At 32.8% G+C, this 18,086-nt stretch overlaps 1 protein-coding gene across 9 annotated transcripts in view; it reads right to left on the reverse strand.

The window, feature by feature from the left end:
- LOC129919002 (fat-like cadherin-related tumor suppressor homolog) overlaps positions 1-18,086 on the reverse strand; it is a 75,589-nt gene that overhangs the window by 23,885 nt on the left and 33,618 nt on the right. For all 9 annotated transcript variants that reach the window (XM_055999795.1, XM_055999794.1, XM_055999796.1 and 6 more), the window contains 8 exons: positions 12,504-13,611; positions 6,724-8,232; positions 6,553-6,659; positions 6,221-6,490; positions 5,956-6,111; positions 2,334-2,700; positions 1,262-2,270; positions 927-1,193 (listed from right to left, as the gene is read on the reverse strand). In XM_055999795.1, coding sequence (XP_055855770.1) covers positions 927-1,193; positions 1,262-2,270; positions 2,334-2,700; positions 5,956-6,111; positions 6,221-6,490; positions 6,553-6,659; positions 6,724-8,232; positions 12,504-13,611 — 4,793 coding nt within the window. The remainder of the gene's footprint in view (positions 1-926; positions 1,194-1,261; positions 2,271-2,333; positions 2,701-5,955; positions 6,112-6,220; positions 6,491-6,552; positions 6,660-6,723; positions 8,233-12,503; positions 13,612-18,086) is intronic.

Consider the following 18,086-nt stretch of genomic DNA (forward strand, 5'->3'; position numbering starts at 1 on the left):
TTCTTTGAGCTCAATGCAAAGGGTACTTTTGCTAACAAAGTTTTTGATGAAAGAATGGCATTTCCAAATTCAGACTTTTTGGAGTCAATCCGCGATAAAGTGAATTCTTCAAAATGCTTCAATTTTTGTAAGTGCATTTTTTTCATTTTTTGTCCGTTTGTGGTAAATTTTGAATAGTATAATTATATTTTTGTGTTTGTATATTTGGTAATTTTTAGTTTCCCGCGATAAATTCAGTTCTCCACAGATTTTTTAACAGACACACAGAAATTATGACTTGCAACAGAAGATGCACTAATTTCAATGTTAAGTTCCGCCGTTTTGCCCAATTTTTTACAAATCGGGGCCTTAACAAGTCTGTCAGTTGTATACGTGCTTGAAACACGTAAAATGCATTACCTTACCTTTCCAACGTTGAAAAAGAACGTTTGTCAAAATACTTTTTTCCCTCAAAAATTAGTACTTTTTATACAAAAAATGCAGCCTAGAAGCATAATACCAACTATATGACGGACATTGACCATCATGAGATTTAATATAATATACTTAATAAATAACCGTCAACTTTCTTATTTTATGTTTAACCGTTACAGATTATTCTCATCAGTTATAAAGATGTTCATTTTGTCAAAATACTTTTTCCGACCATTGTATGTATGGGGATAGTACAATGGGGGGAAAACTACACGTTCAGAGGCTGTAAATTTGGAACACATGAACTTTGACGCTAGAGCCTATAAAGCATACGACGCCAAATTAAACAAAATAAGGTATTGAGCCAGACCTCAAGAAGAACTCAATTTTATTTGATATAAAAACCTTGAATTGTGAAGGCTTTAGAATTTAGACCGAAGAGGACTCCCCACCTTAAGTTTCTGTACCAAGAAGATCAAAAAGAAAAAATTTCAATACTAAAATAAACTTACTTTTGATTGACAACCAAACTAGATTGAAAAGGTCCCTTATTTTGATTTTTACTAAACGATATTTGTTCACTTGTTGTATTTGCATCACTAGGCCTATCCTTTGAGAGTATTAAAGATGATATAGGTGCCGATTCGGAAATCTCTCCCCAGTAAATATTTTGCAAAAAATGTGGTGTATTATCATTTTGATCCAAAATATGTATAATAGTTGAAGATTGTGATGATATAGATGCCAAATTTGTTGCAATTACTGTAAGATTTATCAATCTAAAAAAAAAATCAAATAATATAAAATACTCACATAAACACAAAAACCATTTTATTATATAACTTACTTCACTTTTTCATAATCAACTATATCTTTCGTTGTTATTACCCCTGTCGATGGATTTATTTGAAATAAATCACCATAATTGCCATTGATAATTTCATAGTTCACCGATGATGTTGACCTCGCTTCAATTTGTGTAACATACGTTCCAATTGGACGATTCTCATATATCTCCACTGAAGTTTGTTCTTTAATAAATCGTGGCGGATCATTCTCCCCCATTGTTATTATTATATGTACTGGAACTTGTGACGATAATGGTGGTTTGCCATGATCAGAAGCCTTTACTTGTAACATATACTCGGGCATAGAATTTATATCTAATTCTTTGTTCACACTTATAATACCCATAATCGGATCAATATCAAATACATTTCCAATATTGCCACTTGCAATGGAATACGTGATTTTTGCATTCAATCCAAGATCACGATCGATGGCAAATAATTGAGCTACCTTTGTTCCTAGAGCTGCCGATTCAAATACTTTGCCTTGGACAATTTTCGTTGTAAATTCAGGATGATGATCGTTGTGATCATGAACGGTTATTATGATTTTAGCATAATTCCGTTTAGCTGGAGTACCTTGATCTTTAGCAATGGCAACTAGAACATGTTCGGCAATGCGTTCTCTGTCTAAACGTTGTGTAACTATGACATTGCCAGTAATGGAATCAATACGAAACAGAGTTAATGATATGGGATTTTGAGCTGCATGAAGGGTGTAGAAGATTTTCTTATCTTCATCCATATCGGTGGCATGTAATTGTAATATTTCAGTTTCTTCATCAATATTCTCTGAAATATCAATTCGATAGACAGAATCTGTAAATTCTGGCCTATGATCGTTGACATCAATTACATGAACATATAATTGAGTTGATACTTCATGTGATCCATCAGTTACGCTTATTGTTAAATTATATTCTTTTTGAATTTCCCAGTCGAGTGATTTTGTTAGTAGAATATTTCCATTATCACGAGCAATGTAGAATTCATTTCGTGGATCACCATCTGAAATTATTTTCAATTATATTAATTAACACGAAAAAAAATAGAAAATTAATTTGAGCTTACCAGTTATGTCATACCAAAGCTGATCATTGTCTTCATCGACAGCTTGTACTAGAGCAACTAGAAAACCAGGTCGATCAGTTTCGGTAACATCAACTTCTTGATCTAGAGATTTGATAACTGGTGGATGTAATGAGGGTCCAGAGACAGGAACTACTATGACATTAACACGAGTTGTATGCATTCTTTTGGGATCACCATTATCTTCGGCGCGAATAGCCAAATCGTATTCTGTTTCAGGTTCAAATGGTTTAGCTGCATATATTACACCTGTGGCAGGATCAATTCGAAATTTAGCTTTGCCTTTGCCAGATTTTATGGCGTAGGTAACACGACCATTTTCACCGTAGTCGTTATCAATTGCCAGAACCTTAAAAATAATATTTAATTTGGTTAAGTTCAGCATTTTCTTTATATTATAGGAGCCGATGATCAGTTTTACGTTCTCAAAAACTACTGAATCGATTTTTAAAGAATTTTTTTTTTTTTTTGGGAAAGCAATCACATTGGCAGTTTCTTCAGAGACATCCATAAAACGATAGATGTATACAATTTACAACTAGAGAAAAACTTGCAAAGGTAGAATCCCCGAGAGTTTAACATAGTCCAAAGGGGTTGAATTGGCTTAGTTGCTTTATGATAGTTGGCTGAAACATTACACTTTTTGCATGCAACTATCATTCACCAAATCAGTCGATTTCATCCCACTAATGCGAAAAATGGTCGAGAAACGTTTTGAACCGGAAACTCGATCAGTCGCTACAACAAACTTAAATTTTGAAAGGAATTGGAATCAATCGAATCAGGACAACAAGTTTTTAAGGAAATAACAGTCTAAAATGTAAAACTCAGTCGATACTAGAAATTATAACTAGCAACAATACTGAGATCAAAACAACTTTCCGCAATGAGAAAGTTTTTGTAAACAAATTCGGAGATTGGAGGAAACTAGAGTGTTTTAATAACTTGGGCTGCGTTAGAATCAGATTTGCGATCTTACTAACTTAGTCCAACTGAAGTAGCTGCTGTTCAAAAACGTCATTATGTCGTCAATGTCGGAAAGATTGCGCAGACAAAATTTGACGTCTGCAGAACTCACAAAGAAATTTATTTGGCTCCTGATTCGATGTTTTTATTGTTAATAAATGTTAATGTTGTATAAAAAAAAAATTGGGAAACAAAAATGTTGATCAGGTTGGTGCAAAAAATTGTTTTTTTTTTTTATTTTTTTCGAAAAATTTGAATTTTAATGATACCGAAAATTTAATAATGAATTTTAAATGAACTTTTTCGTACTAGGATCAGGATGGCTCATAAAAATGTTATCTTCTACAGTTGCTTGTGTAATTAAAAAAAAACTAAATTGGATATTGTTTTAACCAAATTATCGAAGAAAAAATATTGCCACAGATTTGTCATTAGGGTGGTTAAATTTTTTTTATAATTGAAAAAAAATTTGATTTTCTATTGAGAAAGTTTGTAAAACGTGTTTAATGAAATAATGTAAGACTGACTATTTGTGAAAAACACTAGATACATGTATTTAACATTTTCACTCGATTTAATTAATTTGATATGAATTTTATATTACTTTACCAAAAAACGCACTTTAAAAACTTTCTGTGGCTTTAACCACATTTTTTTTTCAAAAATCTTTTTTTAGCACCCAAATTAATTTTTTTTTTCATCGCTTTTTTCAAATGTGACCCACGCGATGTTTTTAATTCCACTATTAAAAGTAGAAGAAAGTATGTTTTCTTTTAGAAATTATCTTTAGAAATGCCTAATATAAGTTCTATTATAGATGAGTTTATACCTAACTGATATTCAAGAAACTTATGCTGGCATTCCACAAAGGTCTGCCGAAAAGCTTTCAGTGCTCGGTATGTGCTTAAAATGGCTAAAAATACTGCTAGGGCTACCGGCCGTTGTTGGAAATTTTTTACTTGCTTAAATATATGTAATTCAAACATCTTGGCTTCTCTAATAACTTTGCATTTACTTGATCGGATTCAAAAATATACACCTTCGAACATGTTTCATGTTTTTCCCATTTCTATCATTTTTTGCCATATTCCTTTGATAAAGCCAATTGGATTCCTACTATGTTAAAACTTTATAAGGGTAACTAGCTTAAATCCCTTTATTGGATCCGATATTTATTTATTATAAAAAAAAAATAATATATTAGAAAATAGTTTAAGAATTGGAGTTTTCAAAATTGCTTTAATAGGCTGAAGTGGGATAGAAAAGGAGCAAATATCAAACATATTTTGGCCGTTTTTGCCTTCACGACAAGGAAATAATAATATGTACATTTATTTTTTTTTTATTTTATGACCAGTGCGGGTTTGTTGCGGGTAAATCAACCACAGATGCAATCCAGAGTATCAGAATCATTATGGAAAAACATCGAGATTCCTTGGAGGATTTGCATGTGGTATTGGTTGATTTTGAAAAAGCATTCGATCGACAACCACGAGATCTGATATGGGTGGCCCTCAGACAACGAGGAGCTCCGGAAACCTATGTGCGGATAATTATGGACATGTATGATGGAGCAGTTACTAAAGTAAGATGTGCAGCTGGAGTCACCGAAGAATTCGAAATCACAGTAGGTGTACACCAGGGAAGCGTCTTGAGTCCTCTGCTCTTTATTACCGTTCTTGATTACCTGCTCGAAGGCAAAGTGACGGACCCAAAAGTGCATCAGTTATTCTTTGCTGACGATGGAGCCATCATAAGTGAAGACCCGATATCCCTGCAACGAGCACTTGATGTATGGGTGGATATTCTAGAAGGTAATGGGTACCGCATAAGCTCGAAAAAGACAGAATACCTATGCTGCCCATTTTCTGATCCACACAGGCCTATTCCTGACATTTATTTGAATGGTGTAGTGCTTCCCAAGTGTGAAAAGTTTAAATATCTGGGGTCTATGATAAATAACAAAGGTACTTGTGATGACGATATCAATCATCGCGTAAGCGTAGGTTGGATGAAGTGGCGGGAAAATTCTGCTATCTTCTGTGATCGAAAAATGCCCCCTAAGCTGAAAGGAAGGCTCTACACCGCAGTTGTGCGTCCAGCACTCACATACGGTTCACAATGTTGGACAATGTACAAAAAGTATGAGAGTAAGTTAACGGCAGCTGAGATGAAGATGCTTCGCATGACAGCAGGAGTAACAAAGCTTGATAGAATTAGAAGTACGAAGATCCGAGGAAGCCTTCATGTTAAAAATACCATCTCCCAAAAAATTGAACACGACCGACTCAGTTGGTATTGCCATGTTCAAAGGAGAGATCCTGAGAACCCCGTCAAAAAAGCAATATCATATAACGTTCCAGCACGAAATAAAAAGAAAGGTAGGCCTAAAAACTCCTGGTACAAGCAAATGCAAAAACACCAGCATTCAGTTGGCCTTAGAAACGGAACAATACAAAACCGGGAGGCTTGCCGCCGATTTCTGAGGTCAACCCGGCGAACCCCACAGGCGGATCACTAGTGTGAAGCAGTAACGTGGGAAGGTTATGATCCCCTCGACATCGAGATCATAACAGCGCCGAGAAAAAGGAAGAAGAAGATTTTTTTTTTTTATTTTTATTTTTAAAGAAAAACTTACCTGAAAAAGTGGTTTATCAATTTCAACTGTTGCTGGTATTTGAACTTTATAAAAACGTTGATCGAATTCGGGACTTTGATCGTTAATATCATCAACCGACACAATTACTCTTGTTGTTGATGATAATGGTGGGATTCCTCCATCGCTAATCAGAATCTGAAATAGAAAGAGAGAAAAAAAATTAAATATTAATTAACGAATCAATATATAGTTTTCGAAAATCTAAAAATTATTGAAAAGTAGCCAAATAAATCATCTAATTTACCTCCATTATATGTTCTGGTTGATTTTCACGATCAAGTTTCCTAGCTGTTGTTGTTATAACACCAGTTGTACCATTTATAGCAAAAAATCCTTCCGGATTTCCCGAAATTATTCTATAAGTTATATGTTCATCTGGGTCCACATCACGATCTTCGGCTTTAAGTTGAAGAACTTCAACACCAGGTGGACTACCTTCCGGAACAGTTGGATAGTAAACAGGACTTTCAGTTAATGGTACATTATCATTTTCATTTAAAACTTTGATGAAGACCTTAAACAGAGAAAATTCAATTAGTTTCTACTAAAAAAAAGGATTAAAAGTTAAAAACTTACTTCAATACATGAATGAAGTGGCACTATAGCTTGATCTTGTGCACAAACTGTTAGCCAGTAAGAAGGTTTAGATTCAATATCTAAAAGTGCCATTGTTCGAAGGGATCCTAAGGTAGATAAAAAAGGTGCTATCAGTTCTAGTTTTAGAGTGAAGAAGTCAGTTAAACTTACCTTCACTATCAATCGAAAAAATCCCCAATCCATCTCCACCCCGAATTGAATAGACCACCCTCGAATCCGGACCTGGTGGATCTGCATCGGTGGCAATAATATTCATAACGTGTGTATCAGGTGGCTGGTTTTCCGTCACATTTCCCATCAAAACAAAGTCTTCAAATTCCGGTGCGTAACGATTTTCATTAACATCTATAATTTCAATGATAACAGTTGCCTCAGAAGACAGGGCCGGTGTCCCACGATCAATGGCCCGAACACATAAACTATGAAGTTGTCGTTCTTCAAAGTCTAAGTACCCAATTGTTCTAATCGTCCCAGTGTGTTTGTCGATTTTGAACAGTTTATCATCCGAATCATTTTCATCGTCAAATGAATACAATACTTCCCCGGCTGGTCCAATATCAGCGTCAGTAGCTTGAACAACAGCTATCACTGTACCCTTGGGAATGTCTTCCCTCACACGAAATGTATATTCGGGAAGTTTAAATGTAGGCACATTATCATTAACATCATCGACAATGACTAGAACTACAGCATCGGCTGATAATGTTGTTGGTGAGCCATTGTCTGTAGCTCGAATAAGCAACTCATAGACCTCTTTTTCTTCCCTATCAAGTGGCTGACTAACATAAAGAATTCCAGTTTCAGGTTCGATTTGAAATGATGATGTTTCTGTAACCATGGAATAGGTAATTTTAGCATTTTCACCAATATCAGCATCGGTAGCTTTTAAATGGAAGATAACGGTTCCGTTTTTGGCATGCTCGGTCACTCGGAAGCTAGCAAGTGATTTTTCAAATTTTGGCGGATTATCATTTTGATCGAGAACTGTGATGGGAAACATTTTCGAGGAAGACTTTTGGGGTTTTCCCAGATCATAGACCGTTACATTTAGAACATATTCCTCTTGTCGTTCACGATCTAAATAGCCGATTATTTGCAATTCCCCCGTGTCGGGATCAATTCGAAATACCGAATCATGATCACCATCAGAAATGCCATAAACTAATTTTCCATTGTAGCCTAAATCTCTATCTCTGGCTTTTATCCATGCAACAGTTTCACCCAGTTGAACAGTTTCATTGATTTTCAACTCTAATGGAACATCAACAAATTCAGGAGCATGTACATTTTCACCATATCGTATGGGCATCATAACAAAATCAGCTTGTGGATTATAATCTCTACCGGGCATGTTATTTTTTTCAGCAGCAGCTAATATTTCGGCTTGACGACGGGCTATTCCAGTATCACGACATTCAAAACTTCCACCATCAAGCATTGATATGCTATGGCCAAGGACATCACCGGTTCCGCGATTTAGAAAATAACTTTGTTTTTCATCGATTAAATTGATTTTGATGGTCATGATATCGGCAAAGTGAGTTCCGTCAGTAGCTGTAACATTGACTTCGCGTTCGGGAACACCAACATCGGATAAATCACAACCAACAGAGAGGACTCCTGATGTTTGATCAAGATTGAAGCAGCCATCTTCGTTGCCTGAAATTGGATAAGGAATATTGCATGTTTTCACTGTGTATCATGGTCATTTCTTAAGCGTCAATTAAGTTTTTGGACCATTCTGCACAGTAGTTTTGTTTATCTTTGTTCCTGTTTTGTTACAAAAAAAAAACATATATGTCTTAGAGCCAGCGATATAAAAAATTGGGTCCCACCAACAGTAATGTCATGAACCCCCGATCCTTCACCTAATGTTATAAAATGACGCAACTTCATTCATTTTTTTTACCTATTTTTAAAGAATTTACAAATGCTTAGTAAAATTCATTCAATTGCTTAAGTAATATACGGCAATAACCAACATTTTTGTACCAATTTTTCTCAAGACACAGCTTCTTCCCATATTCATTTCCTTTAGGATAACAAAAATGTATTTTTATTGCAATTAAATTTACCATTGCTCATTAAATATTGAACCGACAGAACTGCGACCTAAAATTTTTGAAACAAACTAGTCTAATTCGTTTGTCCACCACTTTTCGTCCATGTTTGTTCAAATTTTGAGATAGACTTATAAATAATTACCTAGAGGAAACTTAGAAAATGACTGTGCTGTACGCGTAACTCTTTTGTATGTAAGAATCTTAAAGCAAATAAAGATTGTTGCATACAAAAAAAAAAAGGTACGCATACACCACAGTGAATTTCTAAGTTTCCTCTAATTTAATCTCAAATTCTTTAAATGCATGCATGATGTCATCTCCATTTTGTATCTATGCAATGCAGGGTTGTAAAAAATCATTTTTTGAAATGCATTTGCTTACAATTAAGAAAAAATATTTGTTGCAAATAAAAAAAAATTGCATTATAAAAATTACACTGGTTTACAAGGGTTTTGTTGCCGAAACAAAAATATACTTTTTCAAAGGTTTTCGGTGTGCTGAACTCGAATCCGAAGTCAGAAACAACTAATCAGCTCCCGTTTTTTAGATATTACCGTTAGAAAATGCAAAAAAATTATGTTTTCAGTTCTTCGGACCTTATTCTTTTGTATAAGGAAAATCGTTTGAGCATATTTAGTGACGGTTTCCATAAGAACTGTTTTCCATCTTTCGATACCTGTTTAAATCTTTTCAATATCTTTTGTATTGCCCGAGATATCATAAAATGAAGTAAGTGGGTTTGGCTTCATACATCATAAAGGAGATAATGACGTTATAAAGTTTATAAAAATACCAAACAACTGACGATATCTCGGACAGTAAAAAAGATATCGGAAAGATTTAAACAGATTTAAAAAGTTGGAAAATAGTTCTTTTTAAAACCGTTACTAAATATGCTCAAACAATTTTCCTTATATAAAAGAAAAAGGTCCGAAGCATTTCATGTTCTAACGGTAATATTTAAAAAACGAGAGCTGATTAATTTTTTTTGACTTCGGATTCGACTTCAGCGCACCGATTTATTAGAACTGAAAAAAATTTACATAAAAAAAATATTTATTGCAACTCAAAAATATTTGCATTAAAAAAAATATTTCTTGCAACTAAAAATATTTTGCATTAAAAAATAATATTATTGTTACTGAAAAATACATGCATTGAAAATAAAATTTTAGTTGCAAATAAAAATATTTTACATTAAAATAATTTTATTGCAAATGAAAAAATTTCTGCATTAAAAAAAAAATCAATTTATATTAAACTTAATTTATTTGGGGTCATTAAACCAAAAAATCACATTCATATATTTCTAGGAGGTTTATTTTTTTAAATATTTTAGTTTTCCACATTTTGAGGGTAATTTCGTACTATTTTTAAAGTTATGCTTATTTTAACTGTTTGCTAAAATTTTCCAGAATTTTTATTGAACCTAATGCATTTGGGTTCACCAAGCCTAAAAATCACACTGGTTGGTTTCTAGGAGCTCTATTTTTTTAAATATTTTCATTTTTCACATTTTGGGGATAGTTTCATACTATATTTTTTTTAGATTTTATTATTACAAGCGTTTTAAAGGTTTTGCTCAAAAAATTTATTTTGAATGTAATGTATTTCAGTTCAGTTAGTAAAATAAAAATACAAACATTTTTTTTTTAATAAAAAAATATTTAACAAAAAAATTGTATGAATTTCTATTCCTATTCATGTATGAATAATTGTTGTTATTTTCGGATTCAGTACCCTAAATTTAGTAAGAAATGATAAACAACGGTCTGGAAAATTTTTGTGTGTTATTATAATATTGAATCTAATCTGAGTAAGGCCAAATAGCCAAAATTGTAAGCAATTCGACGAATATACTAAAAAAAAATATTTAATGCACACATTTTGCATTGAATTTTTTTTTTAATGCAGAAAATATAACAACAACATTCGGCGTTATTTCACTTTACAAAAGCGAAATAACGCCGAATTTCAACATTCGGCCTTATTGCGCTTTGTCAAAGTGAAATAACGCCGAGTCCCAAGTGAGAAATAAGGCCGAATGCTAGAAAAGTGAGCATAGAAGTGGACCTAAGTTAACCCGTATATTAAAATGCTAACCTTTTTTATTTTCAAAGGCATATAAGGCCCTAATTTATTAAGGCAGAATGGCCCCAATACCAATTTGGGACTTATGTCCATCCAATCGAGGTATAGGTTCCAAAAAAAGTTTTTTGTCTTATGTGCCTCTTATTTATTCATTAACAGATTAGTCTCAAGAAGGTACAAAAACATGTCGCAGGGACAAAAGGCCCAGGAATATAGCACCCACTTTTTATTTATGGGAGTTATGTTCCACTTGATTGGGTTGACATTTTATTTAAGAATTATATCCCACTTGAGTGGGACATAAGCTCCATATATTTTTCATTTAAGTAGGACATAAGCCCCACGGTTTTCGAAATATAAAACAATAATGAACAATTATAACTTTTGTTATATTTTATTCGCGTTTTGTTTCAGATTCTTTAAATGCAAAAGAAACTTTGAATAAGATAATGATAAGAAACAAATAGATCCCACCTGTTTTAATTGGTGGAAAGCAAAGCGGAAAAAAATTTCTTACATGAGAATCTATTTAATTTTTGGAACCCAAACGCCCACGGGAGAATCAATTTTGAGGTGTGAAAATAAAAATTCGCTCGGCGTTATTTCACGGCACCATTTCTACAACCCTTTTTTTGGTAAATGTATAAAACTCGAGGTGAACAAACGACAAAAGTTTGTGTTAAAAAAAAAATAATAATTGCCGATTCTAGGGGACTTTAATTCTTTTAGTACAAAATTTTTGTATCTATCTCAAATTTGCGCGTTTTAAGGAATTTTTCATTTTCAGACTTCCAATAAAACAAAAAATTAATTTGCTCTAAAAAATTTTTGAAGACTGTTTCGAGCAAAAAGTCGATACAAAAATCAACTCTTCGACAAAAATACCGAAATCAAGTATAGGGCTTTTCAGATAAAGGTTTTTTTTTTAAAGAATTCTGATAGGATTATTGAACGAATAATTATTATAACTATATTATAATAAATTATAAAAGTTTTGTCGAAAAATTAGAAAAATTTCAATGTTTAATTTTGAACTTTTTAGCGGGTTTTCGTTACTTTCCTGTTAAGCAATAAAGATACTAATTGTGACGCTCCCCTGTGGGTTGATCCAACATAGAAATAGAACCTCAACACATGCAGAGTTACAAAATCAAATAATTTGTTTTGAAAATTTCTAAAACAGACGATTTCCCATCGCATTTCAAAGCCACTTTGATGTAATTAATGAAGTGCTTTGAATTCCCTTAAATCGTGAATAGGGCTGATTTACTTATTTTCAGTTACTGTTTAGGTAAACATAAATTTTTATGCTATTTTGTTTTTCGAGTATATATAAACTATAAACAACTGACCGCGATTCCCATCAGCACAAAGGATTGCCTTGAGCTGTCAACCGAAATCATCTAAACTAAACTATCGCACAAAAACTTGAAGTTGTATTCTTGTAATTATACAATTTCGAGCTTTGAAAGTGAGATAATGATCCCAGGAATCAGACATCCATATTTGAATAATATATGTATCCTTTTCCATGAATTTCACGCGAATATGAAGTTTTGAATTTGATTTGATTCCCCCTTAAAATTAACTACCTCACAGTTGATGTAATTCCTGGTAAGCACAAACAAATTCCCCGCAATCATTCCCAATTTCCAATAAAATATCTAAATTGCACACAGTTCATAGTCAATTTATGACTAATGCACAACGATATAAATTTTTAATAAAATATTTATTTATCAGCAAAAATACATATAATAATACAAAAATAATTACCTGAAACCAATCGATATGTAATAAAATTGCCCGAATCAAAATCAATTGCCGATAACGTAAGTATATCCATTCCAACAGCAGTCTGCCTCGACACATAACCACTGCAATCAGTTCGCTCAAATTGCGGCCGATTGTCATTCACATCTTTTATTTTCACAATCAACTCGATTTCCGTTTGCCTACGAAATGGCAATCCCCAATCCGATGCCCTCACACTCAACACATACTCCCTTCGCATTGTCTCATAATCGATAAGTTTCGATGTCCGCAATACCCCAGAAAAATGGTCAACATCGAATGGCACTTCATTCAAATTGGCAATGCTATACGATATATATGCATTCTCGCCCGAATCCTTATCTCTAGCTGATATTTTTATGACTGTCGTGCCAGCCGGTTCGTTCTCGTCTATCCATACGGTGTTATTTATAAAATCAAAAATAGGATCATTGTCATTTGTGTCCTGGACATTGATTTTGACTTTGGCCGATGATTGTTTGCGTGTGCCCACATTGCCTTGATCAATTGCCGAAACGGTTAGGGTATAGAATGCTTTGGTTTCGGCATCCAATTTCTTTTGGGTATAGAGCATTCCGGTATCGGGATTAATTCGAAATTCACCCCCTTCATTGCCACCGACAATTTCTAAAAATACTTGCGAATTCTTGCCGACATCTTGGTCGGTGACTTTGAGCCGGATGACGGGTGTGTTGGGTGGCGATGTTTCGGGTACAGTCACTTCGTAGATTTGTCGATTAAAAACGGGTGAATTGTCGTTGGCGTCACTGATATGAACGGGAATTGTCTTATAACTAGATTGTGGGGGTATGCCCCGGTCTTCTGCACGAAATGTTAGATTATATCCTTGGGGGGTTTTTTCTCGGTCTAGGAGACTGTGGATTTCAATGAAATATTCACCGGGTTTTGGGGAGGGTCGTATTCGAAAATGTCCATCTGGATCACCACTGACAAGTTCGACACCTTTTATCCGGCCATGAATGCCTTGATCTTTGTCAGTGACTCGAATGATACCGTAGACGTTGGCGTTAGCGCCTTCTTCTACATATGGCAAGGTTCTTACATAAATATCCGGTGGGTATAAATTTACCTGAAATTATATTGAAAAGTCATAAGATTTTTAATATTTTGACAATGACTAGATCTACTTAAAAATGGGGTGATTCTTGTAAAGTACTTATTTTTAAATTTTTACTTAAGAGTAAGACATTTTTTTTATTTCTTTGCGTAAAGGCAACATCGAAGGAATACACATTGCATTCCAGGACTTTATTTTTAGATATGTGCAATGTGCATGCAGAGTAGAAGCTGGAAAATATATTTTGCCAGCCGTATTATTTACGAGAATGACAAGAAATTTACTTCAAATCTTCTCTTGAAATGGTGTATTTTTGGTATTTTTTGAGGAGATATTTTTATTTAGTTTTTTTTTTGCGAAATAAAATGTAAGAAATCCAATTTTGGTGAAGAAATTTTCATTGCGGTATAGTGATGCATTTTTTGTTTTCATTTCAAGGAAAAATAAGAGTTTTCGTTTAATTGGCAGATGTTATTTTGGTTTTTGAAAAAAAAGGGAAAATGTAAATAAAACAAAAATTCAAGAAAAGTCGCTTTTGAAGAGATTGCCAAGTTCCAGTTGGAAGGTTTATGAAATTAAAGAAAGTATTTTAACGTTTTTTAGTATGCTTAAAAACGACCCTGAAACTATAAAGCAATGAAATGACCTTTTTTCATGTATTGGCGTGTATTATTGTGATGTTTCAGTGATACAATTTGGCAAGATAGTTTAGCTGGGTAATCATTAAAAAATCAATTTTTACTTTGCACTTTTGGTAGAACATTACTCTACAGGGTGTCGCGCAGTAACCACCACAAACGAAAACCATGAATTCTTGTGGTAATTCTAAGTCGAAAAACAAAGTAATTTTCTTGTTTTCGTTTCGTTCTCGAGATATGTATATCGGTTCTTATGTTTTTCTGTTCTATTTTTGCCAAATTGTTTAAAATGTTACAAGAAACAACAAAAGAGAATTGTTCAAAAGCTCTATCATAATTTAACTGGATCTCTTGCAAAGTATTTTTTTATCGAAAAATTAAGTTTTTTTGTTTCTATTAAAAACAAAAAAAAAAACACATAACGAATTCAAACCGAGTTTTTCTTTAGAAAGTATTTGATTGAAAAGTTTATTATAATTGAGTTCTATTGTTCAGATATTTAAAATTGAGGTCTCAAGCTCAGGGAAAATTACAGCATCATATTTATAAACACAAAGTGTTAAAAAATTAAATTTTTGTTAGGGGAGGTACCTACAAACTGCAGGACCAGATTATAAATGCACTTGACCATCTAGGTTTGTCGTGCCATTTGTCCATTATGTATACAAAATTTTCAATATTAAAAAAAAAAAACAAAGGTATACCTACTACATATTCAAAGGAGTAAGCAACACATAGAACAAAATTTCAACAGAAAAATCATATGTAGTACAAATTTTAAAAATTGCAAAATTCAATTTTTTTTTTTTAAATATGTATTCTTATTTTTAATAGGTTTTACAATAAAAAAAAAAAAAAACTGCAGAAAAGTATTGAATGGATATTTATGTACGTTAATTCTTTTTTTCAAAATTTACTACCTTTATCTCAAAGTTTGACGTTATTATTGCTCACAAATAAAAGATAAATTGCACGGCTGGGGTCGCACGTACTTGCTCTTATGCTTAAAGTAACTCTAATGTTAAAGCTTTTTGTTTTATAATTAATTAAACACCGTTTTAAATGATCTTTTACAAAAAACCAAGTACGCCATTTTATTTCTTGTAGGGTAAGGTGGTATAAGAGTGCGCATTTTAGACAAAATACCAAAGAAAACAATAACAAAAAGAATTTAACTACATTTTTTATATATAGTTTTTAGGTTATAATCAAAGCAAGGAAAAAAACTTAAAACTGGTAACAAAAATGTATTAATTCAAAAGTTATAAACAAAATACCACATTAGGAAATTTGCGCACTCTTATACATCCTATTGTGTAAGAGTGCGAGGCTTAGTTTGTAAGAGTGCGCAGCTTCGCACAGGTGTAAGTTCGCACAAAAGTCGCAAATAAAATTGCCTATCTTTAAATAAACAGAGTATTTTTCAACCCATCACTCCTTGCATGAGGAACAATCAATTTAGTCTTCGATTAATGGTTCCGAGAAAATTTCAATATTTCCCAGTTACTCTCATTCGCTTGTTTTTTGTAAAACTTTTATTTGGTTTCTTTTTGGTTGGAATTGCTTTTTTTAGCTGCTGTTTGCTGGTATATGGACAAATGCCAGTTATTTTGAAGCCTTGGATAGCATTTACTGCTCTTATAACCCGCGCACTCTTATACACCATCATGGTGCGCACTCTTACACGCTCAGACATGTAATCGAAGAATATATGTATATATATTTCACAATGCACTTTATGACCAGTCATACGTGTTCCTCAAATGTTTCTTTTTGTCGACTTTTTAATGTCCCATACTTTGTTTATTGTTATTTTTTGTTGTTAAGCCGAAAATTTAATTTGTTTGGCAAGAAATATTGAAAAAAAAAGTGCTAAAAAACTTAAACTTAACTAGCACCTCTGTTTACAAACACATTTGCATGAAATTTTGACAGCAGATCAAACTCATTTAGATCTTTCCAAAATAATTCAGTCTTATATTACTTTTCAAACCGTAGAAAATGGCCTTGCGCACTCTTATCAACCGCGCACTCTTATACCATCCTACCCTATAAAAAGGTATTTTTAGAAAAAAAAAAATCGAAAATCGTTAAAGCCGTTTTTTAAAAAATATAAAAATTTTCTAACATTTTTCAAAAAAAAAGTTGGTAGGTATGCCATTTTGCAAAAATAATTAATTTACACATAAAAACGAAATTTAAAGATTTTTCGTCAAACCGTTTTCAAAAAATTGATTTTTCGAAAAAAATTTTTGAAATATTTTTTTTTTTAATCCAAAAGTGTGTTTTTTGAAAATTTTCTTAAATTTTAATATTACCTTTACTTAGACGCCCTTGTATAAAAATTTTCGTTGAAAGCAGATTAGTCTTGTACGAGTTATTCATAAATCAAAAAAACCGTTCTATGACAGGTACCGTTAATAACGGTACAAAAAATATTTTTTTTAATTTCAAAAGTTGACTCTTATGTGTAATACTTCACACAAACATTTTAATCAATATCGTTAGAGCCGTTTTTGAAAAAAAATTAACTTTTCTATTTCCGTTATATGGCAGGTACCGTTAGTTTTGGTCATAAAAATAAAATTCCAATTTCCCCTCTAGGGAATCACCCAAAACTACTAAATACCAAGTTTGAAGAAAATCACTTCACTCGTTTAGGCTGCAGCTCCAGATAGAGACAGACAGACAGAATTGCCGGACCCACTTTTTTGCCATTCTCCATCATCGTAATGTCACGTAAAATTGTTATCTCGAGTTCGATTTTTTTTACGAATCCTAAACTTGCCCTATAGTACCTACATATATCGCAAGTAAAAAGTTAGAGCCGTTTTTGAGAAAAGTTAGTTTTTCATTTTAGCTGTAATTTGTAAAAAAAAAAAAAATAATAAGTTTTGCTTCAAGGGAATAACCAAAAAACCTTCAAGTAACTAGTAAGAAGCAAATTGTATCAGTACTTCAGTAGTATTGACTGCAGTTCGATATGGAGACAAGCAGAAATGGGAAGCCCACTTTTTTTGGCATTATCTATCATCGTAATATCATGTCTCTGTGTTATCTCCATTTTTTTTATAATGATTATTTTTCAATATAGGACCTACAATTATCGTAAAGTATGCTGATTAGTCGTGATAATAAGACAAAAAAAAATCTAGTGAACACGAAAATACCATTTATTTTCAAACAAGCTTTTTTGGAAATAGGTATGAGCGAACAAACATGTGCATAGTTGTTAATTTTTATTTTGTAGATATTTCCACAAGTTTAAAAACGGTATGAAATTCACATTGTAATCCCGCAACAAATCTATAATAAATTGGTTCGATGATGAGAAAGTTAAAATAGGGGGTGTGATGTAAAAATTCGGTTATTTGTGTTTAGATTGATTTCGGGTAGAAGGTAAACAGAGTCAATATTGCCAACAAGCTATTCATGGACAAAAAGTATGTCGGCTATTTGGCGATGCTGGACTAAGGGTTGCTATCCAATTAGATTCAGACGGTCATGGTAAAGGTGTAAGTTGTATCTATCCTTCCACGAAAGGGCACGTAAATCGAAGCGAATAAATCTTCTTTGAACGTAACCTCAGACCGAACAAACATTTTTTTTAGGAATCACAAAATTTTTTTTATCAACTAGATGTAACTGCAGCCGATTCTTAGTTCCGCTAAAGCAAATAATCATTAGAACTATAACGAAGCGAAAAACTTTCCAATATCCTTTTTAAGTATTTTTTTGGAGAGAAATTCTTAGTTAAAAGTTTAAAATAGCTCTGCTTACGGTAGAAGAATTTAAAAATGTACTGAATATAAATTGGCCGAATATTCGGCGGCATATCTTGTTTAAATT

The sequence above is a fragment of the Episyrphus balteatus genome, chromosome 4 (assembly GCF_945859705.1).
Source record: "Episyrphus balteatus chromosome 4, idEpiBalt1.1, whole genome shotgun sequence".
NCBI lineage: Eukaryota > Metazoa > Arthropoda > Insecta > Diptera > Syrphidae > Episyrphus > Episyrphus balteatus.